The sequence below is a fragment of the Gambusia affinis genome, linkage group LG04, assembly GCF_019740435.1.
Source record: "Gambusia affinis linkage group LG04, SWU_Gaff_1.0, whole genome shotgun sequence".
Classification (NCBI taxonomy): Eukaryota; Metazoa; Chordata; class Actinopteri; order Cyprinodontiformes; family Poeciliidae; genus Gambusia; species Gambusia affinis.
In genome coordinates this window covers 103,115-125,200 of record NC_057871.1, presented here as the reverse complement: position 1 = coordinate 125,200, position 22,086 = coordinate 103,115, and the positions used below count along the sequence as shown (strand labels likewise).

At 48.7% G+C, this 22,086-nt stretch overlaps 3 protein-coding genes across 5 annotated transcripts; 2 read left to right on the top strand and 1 right to left on the bottom strand.

Annotated features, from left to right (window-relative positions):
- The first annotated feature begins 2,146 nt into the window (after positions 1 to 2,146).
- On the top strand, positions 2,147 to 6,800 carry eif4a3 (eukaryotic translation initiation factor 4A3). Its single transcript, XM_044114975.1, has 12 exons — positions 2,147 to 2,423; positions 3,077 to 3,149; positions 3,219 to 3,285; positions 3,363 to 3,425; positions 3,504 to 3,636; positions 3,705 to 3,785; positions 4,067 to 4,208; positions 4,814 to 4,952; positions 6,025 to 6,140; positions 6,233 to 6,340; positions 6,439 to 6,566; positions 6,652 to 6,800. The coding sequence occupies exons 1-12, from the start codon at positions 2,270 to 2,272 to the stop codon at positions 6,666 to 6,668; spliced, it is 1,221 nt and encodes a 406-aa protein (XP_043970910.1). The 5' UTR covers positions 2,147 to 2,269; the 3' UTR covers positions 6,669 to 6,800.
- Positions 6,801 to 6,904: 104 nt separating this feature from the next.
- soul4 (heme-binding protein soul4) lies at positions 6,905 to 8,995 on the bottom strand. 2 transcript variants are annotated; one of them, XM_044114979.1, is made up of 6 exons: positions 8,896 to 8,995; positions 8,171 to 8,342; positions 7,987 to 8,072; positions 7,779 to 7,920; positions 7,527 to 7,710; positions 6,905 to 7,460 (listed from the first exon to the last, which is right to left on the bottom strand). In XM_044114979.1, exons 2-6 carry the CDS (start codon positions 8,322 to 8,324, stop codon positions 7,283 to 7,285), a joined length of 744 nt encoding a protein of 247 aa, XP_043970914.1. In that variant the 5' UTR covers positions 8,325 to 8,342; positions 8,896 to 8,995; the 3' UTR covers positions 6,905 to 7,282. The 2 variants fall into 2 exon arrangements, with proteins under 2 accessions (XP_043970914.1, XP_043970915.1); XM_044114980.1 differs by having other exon boundaries at positions 6,942 to 7,460; positions 8,171 to 8,355; positions 8,896 to 8,974.
- Positions 8,895 to 22,013, top strand: tmem178 (transmembrane protein 178). Of its 2 annotated transcripts, XM_044114976.1 has the most exons (7): positions 8,895 to 9,023; positions 9,121 to 9,248; positions 9,327 to 11,185; positions 14,626 to 15,242; positions 16,122 to 16,235; positions 18,409 to 18,546; positions 18,870 to 22,013. In XM_044114976.1, exons 4-7 carry the CDS (start codon positions 14,753 to 14,755, stop codon positions 19,109 to 19,111), a joined length of 984 nt encoding a protein of 327 aa, XP_043970911.1. In that variant the 5' UTR covers positions 8,895 to 9,023; positions 9,121 to 9,248; positions 9,327 to 11,185; positions 14,626 to 14,752; the 3' UTR covers positions 19,112 to 22,013. The 2 variants fall into 2 exon arrangements, with proteins under 2 accessions (XP_043970911.1, XP_043970912.1); XM_044114977.1 differs by lacking the exons at positions 8,895 to 9,023; positions 9,121 to 9,248; positions 9,327 to 11,185; positions 14,626 to 15,242 and adding an exon at positions 15,815 to 15,988.
- Positions 22,014 to 22,086: the final 73 nt, after the last annotated feature.

The window sequence follows — 22,086 nt, the reverse complement described above, 5'->3', positions numbered from 1 at the left end:
GAGCTGGAGAGGGAATTCAAACATTTTGGAGCAGAGATGCATCTAAAAGTTGCAGGACGGTAGCCCTTGAGGAGTGGAGTAGGGGATCCCTGCACTACACCATCTTAGAGCTGTCGGCCGATTGTCGGCCCATTTTCAAAACCTGAGAGATCACACATTAGCCGACAGAAATCCTAGGTAGAACGGTTCCATCGGGTTCCATCGGGTTCCATCGGGCCGTGTGGTGTCCAACAATGGGCACAAAATAATGGCTCCAAGTCCAGTGAAGTCATTTTAAAACCAGGCATTAATCAATGCTTTACTACAATCTACCTGCAGTGCATGTGTCTCTAGTGTCAGCGTAACGTCCTGACTGAATGAAAATCATTAGAACCTTTTTATGTCACGTTAACGAAGAACAGCTGAAAAGTTACCGGGTTCATCAACTGGTACCAATTTGGCTCCAACTCCTCCCCTCATCATTTCTATATTCTTTACACCAAATGTTTTATAAACATTAATGTTGTTTCCACATATCATCTCCAATGTCCGCTGGACTTCGGGTTGCTCCGTGTCAGCTGTTTGGGATTCCCCTCTGTAATTTCCCCTCAGAAAGCAGGAGGAGAATCCGGCTTTCTGATTGGCTACCTGTCACATTCAACAGGCTGCGTTAAGCTCCCAGTGGGGAAAACCCCTGATTTAGATCGGAGCGCCACAACGATCTACCGTAACACACCACACACTACAGGATGATCGGTTATGAAACCACAAGAGACAATCTGAGAACATCAACGTTCTCAGATTGTCTTAAGGGGAAAATGTAGGAGTGAACTAACGTGTAGTGTGAACTATTGCATCAGGTAGTCGATGTTCCATCTTCTCTATTTAAATCTAATGATTACTGAAGGACAATATGGTTTACAGACTTCATAATCTGAACTCTTTTGGTTGAATCCAGTATTTATTTACACTTTGGTGTTTTTATTCATTTTTGTTAATGGAGACTGAGAATCCATTTTATTTTAGTTTTTGGTTGTTTTGTTTATTTTATCAGTTCCAGTGTTAAATGTTCTTTTGAAAATAAAGTGTATTTATCTTTGGCAGAAAATCACATGAATTATTATGTAATTTCCATTAAATCAGTGTGAAAAGGTCTTCAAACAATATTATCATTTATCGTAATCATTTTTGAGACAATTAATCGCTCAGTAAGATTTGTTATTGTGACAGGCCTAATCTGGATTGTTGAGTATTGAAAAAGGAAGTACAAATAATCATCTAACTATATTATATGAGTTCATGGCTGTTCATCAACAAAATAAAACTGTAATATTATTTTGAACTCCTGCTCATGTGGGTATTTTGGGTAATGAAAGAGCAGATAGCATGGCTAAGGAGGCTAATAAAAAGAAGATATTGATATGCCAATAAAGTTATCTAAATCTGAAGGCAAAAATATAGTTTGGAGAGAAAGTAAGAAGTTATGGAAAATTAGGTGGGATAATGAAATAAATGGAAGGCATTTATATAGGATACAAAATACAGATGATGTAGTAAAGATTAGAGGAATAAATAAGAGGGAGGAGATAATTATAAATAGAATAAGAACTGGTCAGTTTTTTAAACTGAACTCTTCAAGATGGGAAAACATCTTACTGGTTTATGTAGTTGGTGTGATGCTGTAGAAACGATGGAACATGTTTTTATTAGTTGTAGAAAATATGTAAATCAAAGAAGATTATTAAAAACTGAATTAGGTTTTAATAGGAAATGGAAATTTGAGAATGTGGTTGATCAATTAAATAGTATTGAGGGAAAAAAGATTTTTCGTTTTTTAAAAAAAATACTGGGATCATTATGAGAATTTGAGGAATAGATATTAGGATCCAATAGATGGCAACAGTAATGGATGTAAGCTGCCGTTAAAATCTAAAGAAAAATATTTTTTTATTCCCCCCCCCCCACCCCCCCCCCCCACCAGGGGGTCTTTTTTTGTGGGCTCTAGTGTCCTTTATGACAGTAGGCTGACAGAAAGGGGGGAAGAAGAGTAGGAAAGACATGCGGCAAATGTCTGTCGGGTCCGAGAGGCCTCCAAGCGTGGGTTGCGCTATCCCCTACGCCACCACAGCACTCCCCATAAAGAAGAAGAAGAAGAAGAAGCCTGCTTACGTCCTTATTACGTCATCTTGGCGACACGCGGGCTAGCGTTAGCAGTTAGTAGATCGTTGTGGCGGCTCGTCTTTTAACCCTGATTCACCGAATTTCAGCCGAAGCAGAAACCCGCATAACGATGGCTGCTGCCGGGGTACAAGGCAGGAAGAGGCTCCTAAAGGAGGAGGACATGACCAAAGTGGAGTTTGAGACCAGCGAGGAGGTGGATGTAACCCCCACCTTCGACACGATGGGTCTCCGGGAGGACCTGCTCCGCGGGATATACGCCTACGGTACGACCGGGGCTGGCCTGCGGCCTGCGGTGGAGTTAGCTCGGGATGCTAATGCTAATGTTCTTCCTCTGGTGAAAGTGGTCAACCTGCAGAAAATCGAACCTCTAGGAACTGGGTTAAAGACGGATGAACTGCAGATATTCTAGTGGAAGGAAAAGTTATTAATTTGTGTGAACCCTCTGGGGAGGAGGGAGAGTGGGTCGGAGAAACTCGCTCCGCTAATATCGCGATTCGGACAAAACACTGTTTGGTTCTAGGGGTCGGAGAAGAGGGGCTGCTTCTGCCGATAATTAGAGACCGACTCCCGGTAGCATGTTGGGACCAGCGTCGCTGCTGTGAAACTGACAAAAATTTGTACGAAGTCCGGCGGGAACACTGCAGCACTAGCAGACGGAGACAGGCCGGTGCAGCTAGCATCAGGACGCTAAGAGCTAACGCTGCGTTCAGCCGTTTCTGGTTGAATGGAGGAAAACTGGAGGAGTTTGTTTGTTTTGGTGCTAACTAGCATTAGCAGCGACAAAATATTTACTGTCCAGATGTTAAAAGATACTAAAGCACGGTGTGAACCAGAGACTGGACCTAACTGGTTCTAGTCTTAGTTCTGGTACTGGTTCCGGTTCTGATTCTGGTTCTGACCCGGTTCTGTGTTCCAGGCTTCGAGAAGCCGTCGGCCATCCAGCAGAGAGCCATCAAACAAATCATTAAAGGCCGTGACGTCATCGCTCAGTAAGCCTCCCAGCTCATCACCAGCCCTCCCGTCGTCATGGTGACTAACACCCTCTCCACTCTGTGCAGGTCTCAGTCCGGGACGGGGAAAACCGCCACCTTCTGCATCTCTGTGCTGCAGTGTTTGGACATCCAGGTCAGCGGCCGGGTTCTGACCCAATTCTGCTCCGGTTCTGTTCCGACCCTGTTCCGACCCCTTTGCTCTCTCTGCAGGTGAGGGAGACCCAAGCTCTGATCCTGGCTCCGACTCGGGAGCTGGCGGGACAGATCCAGAAGGTAACTCCGCCTCTTCCGTCCTCCAGGTGAGTGTTGTCTGTGGCGCGCTCTGATTGGCCGGTGGTCTCACCTGCGCAGGTGCTGCTGGCACTGGGCGACTACATGAATGTCCAGTGCCACTCCTGCATCGGTGGCACCAACGTGGGGGAGGACATCAGGAAGCTGGACTATGGGCAGCACGTGGTGGCCGGCACGCCGGGACGCGTCTTCGGTGAGTCTGGGAGGCGCAGAGCTTCGGCTAAGGCCCCGCCCTCTCTGACCCGTCACTTCTTCCCACAGACATGATCCGGCGCCGCAGCTTGAGAACCCGAGCCATCAAGATGCTGGTTCTGGACGAAGCCGACGAGATGCTGAATAAAGGTGCGTTAGCATGGAGGGACAGCCTCAGTTAGCATAGGGTTAGCATAGAGCAGGGGTGGGCACTCCTGGTCCTCGAGGGTCAGGTTAGGGTTAGCTGAATGACCTCCCAAGTGCAGTCAGGTTCTCCAGAGTTCTGCTAATGACCTCACTATTTGACTCGGGTGTGTTGAAGTAGAGATGCAGCTAAAAGTTGCAGGACACCGGCCCTCCAGGACCAGGAGTGCCCACCCCTGGTCTAACCCCTCCATGCTAGCCCATGCTAACGGCGGCTGTCCCGGCAGGGTTCAAGGAGCAGATCTACGATGTGTACCGGTACCTGCCTCCTGCCACCCAGGTGGTTCTGATCAGCGCCACGCTGCCTCACGAGATCCTGGAGATGACCAACAAGTTCATGACTGACCCAATCCGGATCCTGGTCAAGCGGTGAGTCTGAAACCGGGCTGGTTCTGATGATTTGGCACTAGAACTTTGGATCCAGACAGGAAACAGAAAACTTCTTCCTGTCTTTATTGCAGCTGGGTTGTTGCTGAACTCTGATACAGATCAGCACCGGGTCAGAACTAGTTCTGGTCCAGTTGGAACCTGTAGATGTGCGATGGGGTTAAATCTGGTTAAATGACAAATATCTCTGTAGAAACGATAAGTTAGATTCTGTTTACTCTCTCACTCAGTTTGCTCCAGGTTTCATGGTTTGACCTTGTGGTCTTAAGAGGTCATTAAATCCCAAAAGTTTTTTTACTGCACGCTTTTATCCCTGCTCACCATGAGACGATCAAACCAGAACCGGGTCCAGATGATTGATGTTTTTGGACCTGCCTTTGTAAGGAGCTCTGAGCCGCGTTGCTTCCTGCTCCGATGGCGGCCGTACCATCAACATGGCGGTTAGCTGAGAAAGGCGGGTCGCATATTCCTACTGCTGAGCAAGAACCAGTTCAACTCCTCTGGTTCTGGAACAAAACGAGAACCTGAGATGATCAGAACCTGCTGGTTCTGTTGGACCAGGACTGACCCAACCTCCTTTCCCCCAGTGATGAGCTGACCCTGGAGGGCATCAAGCAGTTCTTCGTCGCCGTGGAGAGAGAGGAGTGGAAGTTCGACACCCTGTGTGACCTTTACGACACGCTGACCATCACACAGGCTGTCATCTTCTGCAACACCAAGAGGAAGGTCAGACACACACGCACACACACATGCTGCTACACACTCTGCTTTTGTTGTTTAGTGGTTGCTATGGTGACTAGAGAGCAAAGAGGGGAAAAGCTGAATTTCACAGAGGCAGAAACTGAAACATTTCTGGTTGCCAGGTTTCTGTTTATGCCTGAAATTGGGCGCATTAAGACTTTTGTTTACCTGCCCATCAGTAGTAGCAGAGTTGCTAGCAGAGCCGCTAGCACAGTGCTTTTCAATTCCAGTCCTCAGCCCCCCCCCCTGCTCTGCATGTTTTAGATGTGCCTCTACACCAGAACAGCTGATTCAAATGATTGCATGACATCTTCTGCAGCCACCAAGTCCTGCAGGAGCCTGTTAATCACCCAAAGATTCAATCCAGGTGTGGCAGAAGGGAAACACCTAAAACATGCAGGCAGGGGGCCTGAGGACTGGAACTGGGAAACACTGAACTAGCAGAGCCGCCAGCAGCAACACCTGGAGATGTCAGGATTATTAAATCAAAGCGCTGCAGTAAAGCAGAAAATTACACACAAAAAAATGTTGAAAAAAACCCCACTTTTTTTCTCACTGTGTATGTAGACTACTCTACACTCACTCGTTGCCATAGCAACTGACGCCACCAAAAAAAACACTGAAACATTTCCATGCAAAGAATGATTATTTTTTAATTGTGGTAAAATAGCTACTGGTGCTATTAGCTAAGCTAACACTGTGGTGGATTAGCTAATTATTATATATTTTTAACCAAATTCCACAGCATATCTACACATTGTTGGTGTCAAAGTCAAGCTAGCATAGCTGAGCTACTTCCTTCTCCTTTGATATTTTTCCTTAAATTTTTTCTGACCTTGTGATCTAGTTGTCATACTGTAGCAAAGCGCTACATCCCGTTGCTTTGATACTTGGCTAAAACCAATGCTAGTCATCAGTCAGCCAGCAGCTTTTGGACCTCACCCTGCAACGTATCCATAGGATACTAATGAAGCGCCCTCTGCAGGCTGGAGCGGCTTACAGCATCAATATGGGCCAAAGCCTGATGGGAAATGTAGTTAGCGTGTTTCTGCTGCAGGTGGACTGGCTGACGGAGAAGATGAGGGAGGCGAACTTCACCGTGTCGTCGATGCATGGAGACATGCCCCAGAAAGAGAGAGAGTCCATCATGAAGGAGTTCAGGTCCGGCGCCAGGTGAGACTGGGAGGGAACTGAGAGGAGAATGAGGCAGATCGGGTGAGACTTGTAGACCCGTCCCCACTGACCCGTGTCCCCCGTGTCCCCAGCCGGGTCCTGATCTCCACAGACGTGTGGGCGCGCGGTCTGGACGTCCCCCAGGTGTCGCTGATCATCAACTACGACTTGCCCAACAACAGAGAGCTCTACATCCACAGGTAGGCCGACGCTCTGGGCACAACATTATGACCGCTGCAGAGCAGGTCTGAGGTGCTGACCCGTTCTGATTGGTCACGTGACCCTTCGTCTCTCCCAGGATTGGCCGGTCAGGTCGCTACGGCAGGAAGGGCGTGGCCATCAACTTTGTGAAAAACGACGACATCCGGATCCTGCGGGACATCGAGCAGTACTACTCCACCCAGATCGACGAGATGCCCATGAATGGTACGGCCCGTTTCCATGGCAACAATGATGGCTCTGCTCCCATCGGCTGTTTCCACGTTAACGCCTTGTCTGGTTTTCTCTGCAGTGGCTGACCTGATCTGACCTGATGATGTCACAGCCCCGCCCCTTCCTGTTTACTCTTCATTGGCCTCTCTTGCTCCCTGTTTTAACTGTCCAGGTGACGTTCGCTGTTGAACGTCAGCTGTTTGTGTAAATAAATTTGCTTTGGATTCATGTATGTTGCTGACATCTTGTTTCCATGGAAACACTCCACAGCTGCTGTGGGCAAGCAGCAGCGCCCCCTGACTGCAGGAAGAGGAACTCAACGTACAGCCAAATTTGTTGAAATATTTTTAAACAAAAAGAAAAACATCACAAATTCAGATTTTATGAAGAAATATTGAACGCTTCAGAGGGGCGGAGCTCCATGGATCAGGCTTCCCCTCCAAACATTTTAACTTGTAAAAACAATAAAAACATGACTTTCATTTACAGGACAGGAAGCAACATGCTGCTAGCAGGAAGTGATGTCATTGTGTTGGAGGGACGGCGTACCCAAGGAAGTGATGTCAGAGTGTCTGGGAGCAGCAAGTTAGAGCTGCTGAAAGCAGAAACCAATCAGATGAAACTTCCTGTATGTGAGCCAATGACCGGAAACAGTTTACAAAAAAGTGTTCTGATTGGTCCATCGACAAGGTGAGCTCTGTGGGCGGATCCTACGGCTCTCTGTGGATGAACCAGATCTCGTTGCGGCGCTGCGGTGCTCCAGGGTTGTCGTACACGGCGACCATGTAGCGGTCGCCGTGGACGCCGGGGTCACCTGGCTCAAGCAGCTCCCGCAGGATGCGTATCTGCCAGCCCACCGTCTGCTCCGTGGTCGTCCCATAGAACGTCCTGCACGCAATCAGAGGGTCAGGGGCTGGTCAGCTGATGTCCTGCTGCAAAAGGGGCGGGGCTTACCTTGCAATCACTCTGATTGGCTCCCGGTAGGTGACGCTGATGTCGGGATCGAGGGAGCGCAGCACGCTACTCTGGAACTCCGAGGGAAGAAAGAACGCCGTCTCCACACTCTTCTCAAAAGTTTCGCCGTCATCCATCACCTGGACGCTGCTGACCACAGGTACGGTCATGCCCAGGTAGCGCCCTGCGACCACAGAGACGCTGTGATGTCATCAGGCGCGCCAGCCGAGGGGTGTGAAGGCGGGGCCTCACCTGCAGAGTTCTCCTTGCAGATGAAGCGCATCAGCTTCATGAAGGCGAGGGAGATGCTCTGTTCATACAGATCCTCGCCGCTCCGCGCGCTCACCCAGAACCCGGCCGGGTACCGCCGCTCCTCGTACAGAACCTCGCCCATCTGGACACACACAGGCCATCACCATGGCAACAGCTACTCAGAACCGGGGTTCCCTTAGGCCTGTACCTTCTCATGGCGGGCGATCAGGACGAAGGGCAGCGGCTCCCTCTGCTGGCGGTTCCGGGTCATTTCCTGGATCGGCCCGGTCATTTCTGGAACGCAAAGAAAACAGGCCTCTATTTGGATGAGTGTTTGGCCCCGCCCCCTCAGCAGGCCTCTGATTGGAGGAGGGTTTGGCCGCGCCCCTCACCTGCAGGGACAGACACCTGGTGGGTGCTGGCCACCGCCTGCCAGTGGCTCAGCAGGCCGTCCTCGTCCCCCATTGGCTCAGCGTTGTCGGTGATGTCATCGGCCAGCTGCTCGTCGTCCAATCCCTCCAGGTCATCCAGTGAGATCAAAGCCATGACGGCAGCGGACCGGACCTGCGGACCGGACAGAACCAGAACCTCTGGGTTCTGTGAGCCGTCGCAACAGATCCGTGTGGACCAGAACTTCTGGATCGGTTCTGCTGAACGGACTTTTTGAGTTCTGAGCACAATAATCTGTGACGTCACTAGCTATGAAACGCTGTAAATCGCTCTGACGTCACACTCAGACCTTTAATGACCCCCCCTCCCCCCGGCCGGCTTGAACCGGTTCTGAACGGTACCGACGTTTCGCCGGGACAGGTTTTCTATGTCAGCAAAAAACCTGGACCGGTTCGGCCGGACTGGATCGAAACAGAAAGTGGGTCACGAACGGAACTAGTCCAAACAGAACCGAACTCGCTGCGAACTCCGTTCGGTGACGGTTCCGAGTTTCTGCTGCCCCTCCTGATTCTACAGGCAGACAGAACCGGTCCAAACCCAAGCGGAACCGAACCGGAGCGGGTTCTGTACAGATTAGCTCTGTTAGCAGCAGGTTCGGATCAGCGGCAGCACCGAATCGATCCAAACGGGACCGCTACTGAGCCCGGCCCTGGGCGGGATGGCTTACCGGGTTCTGGTCGCACCTGTTCCTCAGGTGAGTTCGGAGCTCCGACGGTCCAAACAGTTCAGAAGCTTCTCTGCTTCCGGCTGCTGGTCTGCGCCAAGACTTTCACAATAAAAGCCTGATGACAGCAGGTGAGTTTCCAACTGATCTGAGTCGACGTGACGTCATATCATAGCAACAATAATAAAGACTTTAATCCTGTTTTTATTTTTACTGTTTACTACTCAGAACCAGAACCTACTCGGGGTTCTGCAGATAAAACCGAACTGGGTTCTAAGTTCTGCTGTTTATAACTCCAGTAACAGTTCTGGAGAGACAACAGAACCGAATCAGAACCTAACGACAACAAGCTGCGGGTAATTTTTCATCATCTTAGATAACCAATAATGAATAATAATCAATAATTAATAATAATCAATCAATCCTCTCTGCAGTCTCATAAAGTGCATAAAGGTGGGAAACCCAGGATGACAAGAATAAATATATTAAATGAAAAAATGTCCAAAATGACTCGGTCCTGGTCACCGGGCAGCAGGCCGAGCGGAACCAGGACTCCACACCGGTACCAGCCAGTAACACGAGAGGCGACGGATTAGACCAGGACCAGACATGCAGAACCAGAACCGATCCAGCACTGGTTCTGTTTGGGCTTCAGACATTGTCAGCTGATTTTTTTGTTTGTTTGTTGTTTGGACCTTTATTTCTCCAGAACCTTTAACGGGTCAGAAGTTCTACAGAATCCATTTGATTCTGTTACAGAAAACTTCTGTTTGGGTCGACCAGAACCAGAGGGCGGTCCTGCATGCGGAAGAACCTGGTGGTCAGGTTGGGACTGGTATCGGTACTGCCTGCTCATCTCTAGATGATCATGATTGGACCTGTTTCCTTCTGGACCAGGTCCACCAGAACCAGGAGTTCTCAGGTTCTGACCCGGCTGACATTCATCATTTAGATAAAAACTGAAGCTTGACAGAAATGGAAAGTTCTGGTTCTGGACTGGTTCTGATCCATTATACAGCTGCTTAAACCCATTTAGTTGCTGTGATGGTTCTGGAGGCCCAGGAGACATCTGCAGGTTCTGGTTCTGTTGCCCCACAGGTGGTATTCGTGCTGGGTTCTGGTTCTGATTCCAAAACGTCAGAAGGATCGACATCAATCGGAACCAATCCAGAACCGGTACACGACCTTGGTTGTGGGTCGGTCCAGATCCTGGTTCAGTTGGTTTCAGAACCTGTTAGAATTCCTGCAGGTACCAGAGAGCAGGTCGGACCGGATCCAGTTAGGCGGTGACTCCGCCCCCTTTTGGTGCATTTGACTATGAATTTCCTGTATCGTAAATGTTTATTTTGAAGCAGTTATCGGTTCTTCTCAGTTATTATTGGTTATCGGTTATTAATTATTACTTGTTGGTGTCGGTCTCTAATTTGAACTCTAATTTTTTGATGTCAGTTTTTTAAACCAAGCTGCCACTCACAACATGTCCACTTCTCTGCCCTGCTGTTTTTATAGTCTGTTGCCATGGCAGCAGCCTCTTGGCTGTTGACCTTCATGCAGCTCACATCTGAACAGCGTCAGCAGAACCAGACCGCTGTGAGCGCGCTCAGTTGGCTCAACATGACCATTTCCTGTCACAGCTGATCAATAATATCCTCATTATCAATAATCAGCATCATAAACACTTCTGGTGTCACAGCACCTGCTCCTCTTTGCAGTTACACCAGTCACCATGGCAACCATCCAGATCCACTGTCACCGGCCACATTAAGGTTGTCTTTGAGATGTGGGAGACATTTACTTTGAAAGTCCCATAAGGAAGTGGTTCCACCTCAGTGACCTCCATCCTGCTGCTATCACCATGTCACACCTCTACCACTCTGACAGGGTGCTAATTAACCACACACACACACACACACATACACACACACACACATTTGCGTGGCTATATTTGTGGGGACTTTCCATTGACTTCCATTCATTTCTACAGCTTAACTAACCAAAACTCAATTCAAATCTGACCTCTGACCCTCTTATGGGGACCAGGCTTTGGTCATAGGGAGCAATTGGTCCCCACAACGTAGTATGTCTCAGAAAAATGGTCCCCACAAGGAATTACACACACACACACACACACACACACACACACACACACAGTCCCCCCCACCATCTCCCCTCCAAGGTGATCTGGACCCGCTGGTCGATTTGAGCTGATGGAGCTTCGGGACGATGATCAATACCTTCTGTGAGGAGGAAGAGGAAGAGGAGGAAGAGCTGACAAGAGGCAGCTTCTGTCCCGGTGAGTTGCTCTGGGTCTGGTGGAGGTTCTGGTCCGACCGGGTGGAGCTAGATGTTAAAGGATCCACAATTATTTCTAATAATCAACTTTATTTAGATGTAAAAACAATGCAGTAATAAAACTGTAGGCTATTTAGTTTCTATTAATTTTAATGAAATATTGTCACATGAACATTGCCACGTTATTCACGCTGCAAAGTATTCTGGGTAAATGACGTCAAATGGTCCAACTGAGAGCAACGTTATTAGCCTTTTTAAGGGATGTGCTGTGGTGGCGCAGGGCTTAAGCACAACCGCAGGTTCGATTCCCAGCCTGGTGAACTTTGCCGCATGTCTTTATTCCTGGGAGGTTTACACTGGAAACGATTATTAATCTTACTTCCGGACCAAACGGATTTTGCTGTGACGTCACAATGTTGGCGGCATCACGGCTCAAACACTTTGATCTCATTCAAAACGATGACATGAACTTGTTAGTTCCTCTGTCCATTGTAGTAGCTGATATATTGTGAAAATCCAGTAGAAATGAAGCACTAATGGAGTCAGAAATACACAGCAGAGAATCAGTCCAAGTGCAAGACGCCATGTTTCCATAGAAACAACACGCCGCCAGGCTGTTTGTGAGACTTGCGGCCACCTGGGATTTTCTAGATGGTTGTGGGCGGAGCTTGGTAAGGACCATTCCAGTGAGGATCTCTCTTTCTGACGCAACAACAATATATTTATTACTGACAGAAATTCAAACAATCTTTATATAATAATAATAATAATAATAATAATAATAATAATAATAATAATGTTTAAATTACAGATATGTTCCACGTTCCTCCTGAGTGAAATTAAAGCTGCACCATGTAACTGTCATAAAAATTTTTTTAAAACTGTCATTATGTTGTCAAAGTATGGATTGAGAGATAATTTGTGTAATTTGTGATAAAATGATTTCCTCTGCCTTCTCCCAGTGTCGTCTAGAAACAACCAATCAGAGACAATGAGGCGGGTTTTAATGCTGTCAATCACAATCTCCCGTGGCTGCTCATCCCTATGCTGCATCTAGCGCAGCCTGTTGTAAATGCTCAGTCTCGTTAGCATAGCTACCAATGACAGCAGAGAATCATTTTCCCTGTAATAATAAGTTGTTTTTCCACCATTTAGCAGTGAGTGAATGAGGTTGATTGAGGGGAGAGACATTTATAATCTAAACCTAATTTAAAATGTTGCAAACAGCATGCAGATTGTTGCATGTAAAATTCATGAGCAGTAAATATGGTGCTAGTATCCAAAGAAAGCGAGGTCGTTGCAAGCCTTTCAAATTTGATGCCTTTTATGGGTCAAATAGACTCAAGGAATTGTAGCAGCAGGGGCCCCCAATTAATTTTTTGTGACGGGGCCCAGGATTTCTAGCGCCGCCCCTGTGTCCAGTGGAGCTTCCTGTTTTCAAAACCTCCTGCTTTTAGTAGATTCCTGTTTTATTTTGGAGAGTGTTCCTGTTCCTGAGGCTCTTGTTCGGTTCTGTTTTATCTGGTCGGGTTTGGGGGGAGGTGTTGAGTTACAGGAAGCAGCAGAGGCCAGCAGGGACGCTCCTGAATTATTGATCGCTCTCATAGCTTTTATTTTCTTCCTGGGATGACGGCAGCAGCATTCACCTGAGATTTCCCAGGAGGCCTCAGTCACCCGGTCGCCACAGAAACAAGATAAAGCTGACAAGGACGAAGATGAGTCCAGTGGAGTCACGTGACCCTGACTCTCTCCAACAGGAAAACACACCCCGACGCCCCCACCCGCTAACCCCCCCCCCCCCCCCCATCGATCTGCAGACTCAGCGTTAATCTGGAGCTTCCTTCACGACCAAATTTCAAAATAAAACTACTGCATTATATCGCCTGCTCATTAAGGTGCCTGTGCTAGTCCTCTTTATCTCTGAGCCAAATATTTAGATTTGACACTAAATCGCTTGCTGATAACCGGAAGTGGACCACCAAAATAAAAAGAAGGGTCTTCATAAACCGTCATGTCTGCAATCATTGAGTCGAGATGCTTCAGCATCTCACCAGCAGAACTTATAGAGAAGTTGGCCCAGCCTTTATTTTGAAAGTCCCCCTCCCCCCCCCTCCACCTACCTCAAAGTAAATTTCCATTTTGGCTAAACATTTAGCTCTGAGCGAACTGGAGCTGAATATTTAGCTATCAATCAATCAAATGTTATTTATTGATCACATTTCAACATGTCATTTCAAAGAGTTTAAAAACAAAATGAAGAATCGAAACGTTCCATCAAATCCCAACAATAAATTATTGATCCATTCAGTGATTTCTAAACAACCAGTGAAGTACTGTAGAACCGGATGGTGTAGAACTGCTAGGTGTAGAATCAGAGGGTTCCAGGATGGAGCCTTGGGGAACCCCACATGTGACCTCTGACCTCTTGATGAGACGTTTCCTATTGAAATAGAAATCCCAGTTCTTCAGGTCGGTTCAGTAACGTGATCAGAACCAGAACCAGCTCTGTGGATTTTCCACCGTCTGTGTTTATGTGGATAAACTAGGCCTTTGACTAGGCTGGTCTCAGTGCTGCGGTAACCATGGAAACCAGGTTACCGGAAGCAGCTGCAGGCTGGAGATCCAGACGGATTCTACCAGGTTTGGTACCTGCTGGTTCTGAAACACCTGAACAGGTGAGATGAGTTTGTGATCCAGACGGTGATTTAATGATTCATCATTTCTTCTGGGGTTTTATAATGAAATAGTTGAAATTGGGTTTATGTTGGATAAACATCGGTGCTGTATTTTGGGTGGATGTGGAGATTAATCGTCTAGTTTCTAAAAAACTGTCTCTCTGGGATTATTAAATCCATATTTAGTCTGAAACTTTATATCTTAATGCAGAAAGCCGGCGCAATTTCTGAAAATATGACTTTGTTTTTTTCCTCTGTAAAGAATTAAATAATAATCTGAATAATCCAGATTAACTGAACATGATGATGAGTAATCAGAGGGTTCTGTTGGACTAGACCAGGGCTGGGCAGTCCTGGTCCTGGAGGGTCGCTGTCCTGCAGCTCTTAGAATCTCCCTGGTCCAACGGCTGAATCTCCTCCTCAGTGCAGTCGGGTTCTCCGGAGAACCGGTCAAACCAGTCGGGTTCTCCAGAGTCCTGCTAATGACCTCATTATTTGACTCAGGTGTGTTGAAGTAGAAACACATCTAAACGTTGCAGGAGACTGGACCTCCAGGAGACCGGACCTCCAGGACCAGGATTGCCCACCCCTGGACTAGACTCAGAACCAGCAGGTGGTTAGAACCTATTAATGACGTCAGATAGTGTTGTTGCAGCATCACCTGGACAGGTGTAGGTCAAAGTTCACTTCGGTTCTTTGATGTCAGCAGGAAGGGAGTCACTGGAAGTTTCTAGAACAAAAATGACGCTGGGCTTTTATTGTGAAGGGCCGGCTTCCGGTGCAGCTGCCCACCTGCACGCACCTTGACGCAGCTCACAGGCCAGTCGGCATGACAACGCGCTCTCCAGGGCAAACCGGGAACAGCTGATGGAGGAGGAGGATGGCAGCTCAGCATGTCCAGTAACGGAACCCGCGCAGAAAGCAGAACCGCCGCCGGTTCGGTCCAACTGCCTGCCATGGAGAGAGCGCGGCCCATCACGGTGAAGGTGTCCGCGGTGAGCCTGGCGCTCAGCTCGCTGTCCCTGCTGCTGCTGGTCACCTCCATCTCCACCGACCACTGGTACCAGACCGACACCCGCAGGCACAAGCAGAACTGCGACGGTTCCGACTCCAACGACCAGAAGAACCGGGAGATGCCCATCTACCACCTGCCGCTGGTGGACACCGGCGGCGCCGCGGCCCGGCAGCGGGACGTGGCGCTGATGAAGCCCGTGCATGTGGGCAGCAGGGAGGAGGAGCTGCTGGAGAACTGGCGGGCCATCCTGGGGATGGGCATCCTGGAGACGGAGTGCGGCAGGCCGCTGTTCTCCACGCACTCCGGCCTCTGGAGGAAGTGCTACTTCAAGGGACTGGACCCGGACATCGACAAGCTGATCGATCGGGGTGCGTGAACCGCACACACGCACACACACACACACACACACACACACACACACACACACACACTGATAAATGCACCACTGATGAGGGATGGATCGGAATGGTTAATCACGTGATCTGCTGCTGCGGATGTTCCGTTCAGACCCTGATGACATCACAGGAGGTCATAGAACAGAAAGCTGACAGCGAGGACGTCAAAGGTCCCTGATGACGTCATGAGGTCATCAGTCTGTGTGTTGAAATTGAACTGGAGTGAGAAGAAGCTGGACTCAACCCAATACCTGCCGGTACCAGCGAACTGGGAGGACTGGTGGGACTGGCAACCTGTCCATGGTGTCAACAGTTGAGAGCTGGTTCTGGCTCTGGCTGGTTCTGGTGGTTCTGGTTCTGCTGGTTCTGTGGACACACTACCTGCAGCTTTCCTCCAGCCTCCTGCTGTGACCCGGTTTCCCCTGGAGCTTTCTCTGGTTGGATGGTTCGTTCAGGTTCTGGATCTGATCCCGGTCAGATCCAGAACCGTGCAGAGGCAGGTTCCAGAACGATCTGGGTTCCAGATTCTGTTTAGGTGTTGAAGACGTGCAGCTGGATATTGCTGAGCTCTGACCCGACCCAACAGTGGTGGGCCAGGACAGATCAGAACCAGGATCCTGCTGACCTGGGACCAGCAGACTGGGTCCTACCAAACGCTCTGGCCCGCTCTGGAGCTGGCAGAACCAGAACCACAGATTACATCAGCCTCCATTTCTCAGGTTAAAGCCACGCCGCATCACTATGTTTCCCATGATGCACCTGCCACTCTGACCCTGACGGCTGGCAGGTGATCAGGGAGCTTCTGCTGGCTGATGACATCATCACAGGTGTGTCTCACCTGTGTGTCTGCAGGTATCGCAGATCGCTGCACAGCTGTGAAGTACCACTTCTCTCAGCCAATCAGATTAAGGAACATCCCCCTGAACCTAACCAGGACCATCCAGCAGGACGAGTGGCACCTGCTGCGTAAGTACAAACACACACACACACACACACACACACACACACACACACACACACACACACACACACACACATGCAGATGACACATACACTTGCATGTTTGTTTCTCTATGTTTCCAGGGACCACCCACTGACTTCCATTCATTTCTAATCTGAACCTTAAAACAGCTCCAGTAGCCTCCTGTTGGTTCCTTAAGGTTCCTGTTGGTTCCTTTAGGTTCCTGTTGGTCCCTGTAGGCTCCTGTAGGCTTCTGTAGGTTCCTGTTGGTCCCTGTAGGTTCCTGTTGGTTCCTTTAGGTTCCTGTTGGTTCCTTTAGGTTCCTGTTGGTTTCTGTAGGTTCCTGTTGGTTCCTTTAGGTCCCTGTTGGTTCCTGTAGGTTCCTGTTGGTTCCTTTAGGTTCCTGTTGGTCCCTGTAGGTTCCTGTTGGTTCCTTTAGGTTCCTGTTGGTTCCTTTAGGTTCCTGTTGGTTTCTGTAGGTTCCTGTTGGTCCCTGTAGGTTCCTGTTGGTCCCTGTAGGTTCCTGTAGGCTTCTGTTGGTTCCTTAAGGTTCCTGTTGGTTCCTTTAGGTTCCTGTTGGTCCCTGTAGGCTCCTGTAGGCTTCTGTTGGTTCCTTAAGGTTCCTGTTGGTTTCTGTAGGTTCCTGTTGGTTCTTGTAGGCTCCTGTTGGTCCCTGTAGGCTCCTGTAGGCTTCTGTTGGTTCCTTAAGGTTCCTGTTGGTTCCTTTAGGTTCCTGTTGGTTTCTGTAGGTTCCTGTTGGTCCCTGTAGGTTCCTGTTGGTCCCTGTAGGTTCCTGTAGGCTTCTGTTGGTTCCTTAAGGTTCCTGTTGGTTCCTTTAGGTTCCTGTTGGTTTCTGTAGGTTCCTGTTGGTCCCTGTAGGTTCCTGTTGGTCCCTGTAGGTTCCTGTAGGCTTCTGTTGGTTCCTTAAGGTTCCTGTTGGTTCCTTTAGGTTCCTGTTGGTTTCTGTAGGTTCCTGTTGGTCCCTGTAGGTTCCTGTTGGTCCCTGTAGGCTCCTGTAGGCTTCTGTTGGTTCCTTAAGGTTCCTGTTGGTTTCTGTAGGTTCCTGTTGGTTCCTTTAGGTTCCTGTTGGTCCCTGTAGGCTCCTGTAGGCTTCTGTTGGTTCCTTAAGGTTCCTGTTGGTTCCTTTAGGTTCCTGTTGGTTTCTGTAGGTTCCTGTTGGTCCCTGTAGGTTCCTGTTGGTCCCTGTAGGTTCCTGTAGGCTTCTGTTGGTTCCTTAAGGTTCCTGTTGGTTCCTTTAGGTTCCTGTTGGTTCCTGTTGGTCCCTGTAGGCTTCTGTTGGTTCCTTAAGGTTCCTGTTGGTTCCTTTAGGTTCCTGTTGGTCCCTGTAGGCTCCTGTAGGCTTCTGTTGGTTCCTTAAGGTTCCTGTTGGTTTCTGTAGGTTCCTGTTGGTTCTTGTAGGCTCCTGTTGGTCCCTGTAGGCTCCTGTTGGTCCCTGTAGGCTCCTGTTGGTTCCTTTAGGTTCCTGTTGGTTTCTGTAGGTTCCTGTTGGTCCCTGTAGGCTCCTGTAGGCTTCTGTTGGTTCCTTAAGGTTCCTGTTGGTTTCTGTAGGTTCCTGTTGGTTCTTGTAGGCTCCTGTTGGTCCCTGTAGGCTCCTGTTGGTCCCTGTAGGCTCCTGTTGGTTCCTTTGGGTTCCTGTTGGTCCCTGTAGGCTCCTGTAGGCTTCTGTTGGTTCCTTAAGGTTCCTGTTGGTTTCTGTAGGCTCCTGTTGGTTCCTGATCACAAAGTGATGTGTGTCAGGAAAATAATTCCCACAATGCATTAAATACATGGCACACACACAATGTGAAGGTTACCTGCAGGTTTATGTCACCTGAGTGACATCACTGAGTCAGCCTCCCATTGGCTGCACTGGAGCTCCTTAGTCCCTCCTTACTGTATGTCGCCAGTTGCCATGGAAACATGCTAGGTTGGTTATGTAACAGAGGGGGGTGAGCAGGAACCGGTTACCATGGCAACAATTTATGGGTCTCTGAGCCTCATTAGACATATTAGAAACTGAAGAAAAGATGTTTTCCTGGTCTTCAAACAGAACCAGAACTAGAACCTGGACCTGGTACTCTGAGAACTTTCTGCCTGCTCGTGTAGTTTGACAGCACAGGTCCAGATCCTCACTGCTGTGTGTGTTATATATACATATATATGTGTGTGTGTCCTCAGATCTGCGGCGCATCACGGCAGGCTTCCTGGGCATGGCGGCCGCCGTCCTGCTGTGCGGCAGCATCGTGGCGTCGGTCGGCTTCTTCTGGGAGGAGAGTCTGACGCAGCACGTCTCCGGCCTGCTCTTCCTCATGGCAGGTAGGGGGCACCCCCTGCTGGGGCAGCCAGGCGCTGCAGCACACACTGAAGGTCACCGGACCGGTCCGACCCAGACACAGAACCACAGATACGATTATACACGGTCCATTAAAAAGTGATCTGTTCAGAACCAGAACCGGACGGCGGCTAAGCAGCAGGTATGATTCCAACCAGGAGAAAGAACTTCCTGTTTGGGTCTCGGTTCTGTTTGATTTGCTGAAGGTCCTGAGGTTCTGACCCACTGAGGTTCTACTGGGACAGGTTCTGCTTTCAGAAACCAGAATACTTTGTGTGTTCTGACCCAGCGTTGCTTCTGTCTTCAGGGATCTTCTGCACCATTTCTCTGTGCACGTATGCAGCCAGCGTGACCTATGACCTCTCCAGGAACCCACCCTTCATCTACGGCCTCCCGTCCGACGTGGACCACGGCTACGGCTGGTCCATCTGCTGCGCCTGGGCCAGCTTGGGTCTGACCGTCGCCTCTGGCTGCCTCGGAACCGCCTTCCCTTTCCTCAGCCGGGCCGGCGCGCTCCGATCCAAAACGGCCCGTGAATCCTCCGTGTGAACCGCCGGTACCGGCCATGCGACTTTGGACCTCAAGTGGACAGACTCACCTGTCTGTAGATCCTTTATGTAGGTAGCTCCCCCTGGTGGAGGTAAACTATGGGAGTGTTAACTGAATCCAGTTGGGCTCTGAACACAGCAGACTTTCAGGTGTTCTGCTATGATATCACAGGTGGGCGTGGCCACACGGGCGCCGCTCCTCACAGTTTCTCCTGAGAGCTTTTATTTTGGAGGAAGAGGCATTTTTTCATTCCACTGGACTGCCCACTGCCCAGATCTGGACTTGTTAAAAATCACAGCTCGTTAACATATCTGAACTCGTTAACTCAACTCGTTAACATCTCTGGACTCATTATCTCGACTTGTTAAAGTCTCTGGACTTGTTATCTTGACTCATTAACGAGATAACGCGTTAATGTCGACATTGACAAGTTGACATTAATTCGACTTGTTAATGTCTCTGGACCAGTTAACATCTTTGGACTCATCAAAGTATCTTGACTCGTTAAAGTCTCTGGACTCGTTATCTCAACTAGTTAAAGTCTCTGGACTTGTTAACTCCACTAGTTAAAGTCTCTGGACTCGTTATCTAAACTTGTTAAAGTCTCTGGACTCATTAACTCCACTAGTTAAAGTCTCTGGACTCGTTATCTCAACTAGTTAGTCTCTGGACTCGTTAACTCGACTAGTTAAATTATCTGGACTTGTTAACTCGACTAGTTAAAGTCTATGGACTCGTTATCTCAACTAGTTAAAGTCTCTGGACTCGTTAACTCCACTAGATAAAGTCTCTGGACTTGTTAACTCGACTAGTTAAATTATCTGGACTCGTTAACTCCACTAGATAAAGTCTCTGGACTCGTTATCTCAACTAGTTAAAGTCTCTGGACTCGTTAACTCCACTAGATAAAGTCTCTGGACTCGTTAACTCGACTAGTTAAAGTCTCTGGACTCGTTATCTCAACTAGTTAAAGTCTCTGTTCCCATTAACTCGGCTGCTTAAAGTCTCTGGACTCGTTAATTCGACTAGTTAAATTCTCTGGACTCGTTAACTCCACTAGATAAAGTCTCTGGACTCGTTAATTCGACTAGTTAAAGTCTCTGGACTCGTTATCTCAACTAGTTAAAGTCTCTGGACTCGTTAACTCCACTAGATAAAGTCTCTGGACTCGTTAATTCGACTAGTTAAATTCTCTGGACTCGTTATCTAAACTTGCTAAAGTCTCTGGACTCATTAACTCCACTAGTTAAAGTCTCTGGACTTGTTATCTCAACTAGTTAGTCTCTGAACTCTTTAACTCGACTGGTTAAAGTCTCTGGACTTGTTATCTCAACTAGTTAGTCTCTGGACTCATTAACATCTCTAGACTCGTCTCAGCTTGATAAATTTGTGGATACCAGGTCTTTCTCCAGGTCTTTCTCCAGGTGATCATCTGATTGGATGAAACAAACGTCTCTAGTGAGCGCGCTCAGAAGTTTCAGTCTGTAGGACGAACTGGGCAAGTGGTTGCTTAAGAACCGGACCTGCAGAACGGACCTGAAACTCAGCTGCTCCTGTCCAGAATTCTGCTGCTCAGGTCCGGTTCCATCAGAACCTGTAGGTGAGCCAATCGTACCTAACCGGGTCAATGGGTTGGTTGGTTCTGGCTGGAGAAGCCGAGAGATTGGTTCTGTGAATGTTGGACCACAGCCTGGATGTAAATACTGTAAATGTTCTGATCCGGTATTATTCTGCAGCCGTGTTCTAATAGTTATGATCATTCAGCTACTGAGCCACAAACTGGAAGGAACCAACCGGACCGAACCAGTTTCCAGGTCAGAGAGTTTATGGGTCAGAAAAAACAGAACCAGGTGCATTCCACTGACCACTCTGGTTCTGCCTGCTTTATGGCAGAATCCGCTCCCGAACCAGAGTCTGGATCCAGCTGCTTCCCAGATGGAACTTCATCAGAACCCGGTATACCTGTCCAGTTCTGTTCCTGTGGAGCCGGGTGAGGAACTCCTGGATCAGAACCAGATGCCTCAAGTCCGTCTCAGCCGTCCAGGTTTCTGTCCTCATTGCCCAGAGACTCTCTGACCTGTTAATGTCAGCTGCAACCGATCCCTTACAGAACTTTGTGCTGGGTTCTGCCCCCCCGCTGGGTTCTGGAGGTGCCTCTGTATCCACTGATGTCATTCTGAGATTCTGTAAATAAACGATGTAACGCCTCCATGTGGCTTCATGTCTTTGTTTCTTACAGCTAAAATGTGAGTAACGGCCTTTGACCTTCAGATACTCATGACCGGGCCGGTTCTTCTGGGCCTGTGTGCTGTGTTGCTGAAGGTCGGTTTCTAATTCACCGTTTGGGCCTGCAGATGTGTGAAGTGAGTCAGTGTGATTTCAGAGAAACATGGTTTCTAGAAGCTGCTGTGAGGATGATGAGCACCGACTCGTCCTCTCTGCTGCGGAAACCGAGCCACAGACAGGAGAACCGGTCTGACACCAAGTCCAGTTCAACGCTGGAACATCTGCTGCATCCAGAGAGACTTGATGGAGGGGTGATGGAGGCCCCCATCAAAATACCGTGTGAGGCCTGTGGTACTGACCGTGGGTCAGATTGTTCCAGTTTGATGAAGATCTATGGAGGAATCCACTGAACTCAAAGGTTAGCATTCTCTCTGGCTGCAGCCTGTGTTAAACTCAAGGCCTGGGGGCCAAAACGTTTAAATCCTTGGTATATTCTAAAATGAGCAGGAGTTTGTCAGGGCTGGTCTAGAGAGTGAAGACAGGAGAGAGCAGGTCTGAGATTAAACTAAAACTTTCCTGGTAAGCAGTATTTAACACCGAATTAGAGATGAAAACTGGGAGCCGAGCCGCAGCTCGGTACCAAACGAACCGAGGCTTCTGACCCGCTGCTTGCCCTCACTGCAGTACCGCGACCGGCCGCACGCTCCCTTCATCAGTAACCCCCCTATGTACGTCACTGATCTGTAGAC

Bases quoted from the DNA above. Each gene is read 5' to 3' on its own strand.
- soul4 (XM_044114979.1), bottom strand. From the start codon at position 8,324: ATGGCTTTGATCTCACTGGATGACCTGGAGGGATTGGACGACGAGCAG. The intron at 8,073-8,170 runs GTGAGGGGCGCG...TTTGCGTTCCAG, and splicing joins CCAGGTGTCTGTCCCTGCAG to AAATGACCGGGCCGATCCAG. The intron at 7,461-7,526 runs GTAAGCCCCGCC...GATTGCGTGCAG, and splicing joins CCAATCAGAGTGATTGCAAG to GACGTTCTATGGGACGACCA.
- tmem178 (XM_044114976.1), top strand. From the start codon at position 14,753: ATGTCCAGTAACGGAACCCGCGCAGAAAGCAGAACCGCCGCCGGTTCG. The intron at 15,243-16,121 runs GTGCGTGAACCG...GTGTGTCTGCAG, and splicing joins CGACAAGCTGATCGATCGGG to GTATCGCAGATCGCTGCACA. The intron at 18,547-18,869 runs GTAGGGGGCACC...TTCTGTCTTCAG, and splicing joins CCTGCTCTTCCTCATGGCAG to GGATCTTCTGCACCATTTCT.
- eif4a3 (XM_044114975.1), top strand. From the start codon at position 2,270: ATGGCTGCTGCCGGGGTACAAGGCAGGAAGAGGCTCCTAAAGGAGGAG. The intron at 3,286-3,362 runs GTCAGCGGCCGG...CTCTCTCTGCAG, and splicing joins TGCAGTGTTTGGACATCCAG to GTGAGGGAGACCCAAGCTCT. The intron at 6,141-6,232 runs GTGAGACTGGGA...CCGTGTCCCCAG, and splicing joins GAGTTCAGGTCCGGCGCCAG to CCGGGTCCTGATCTCCACAG.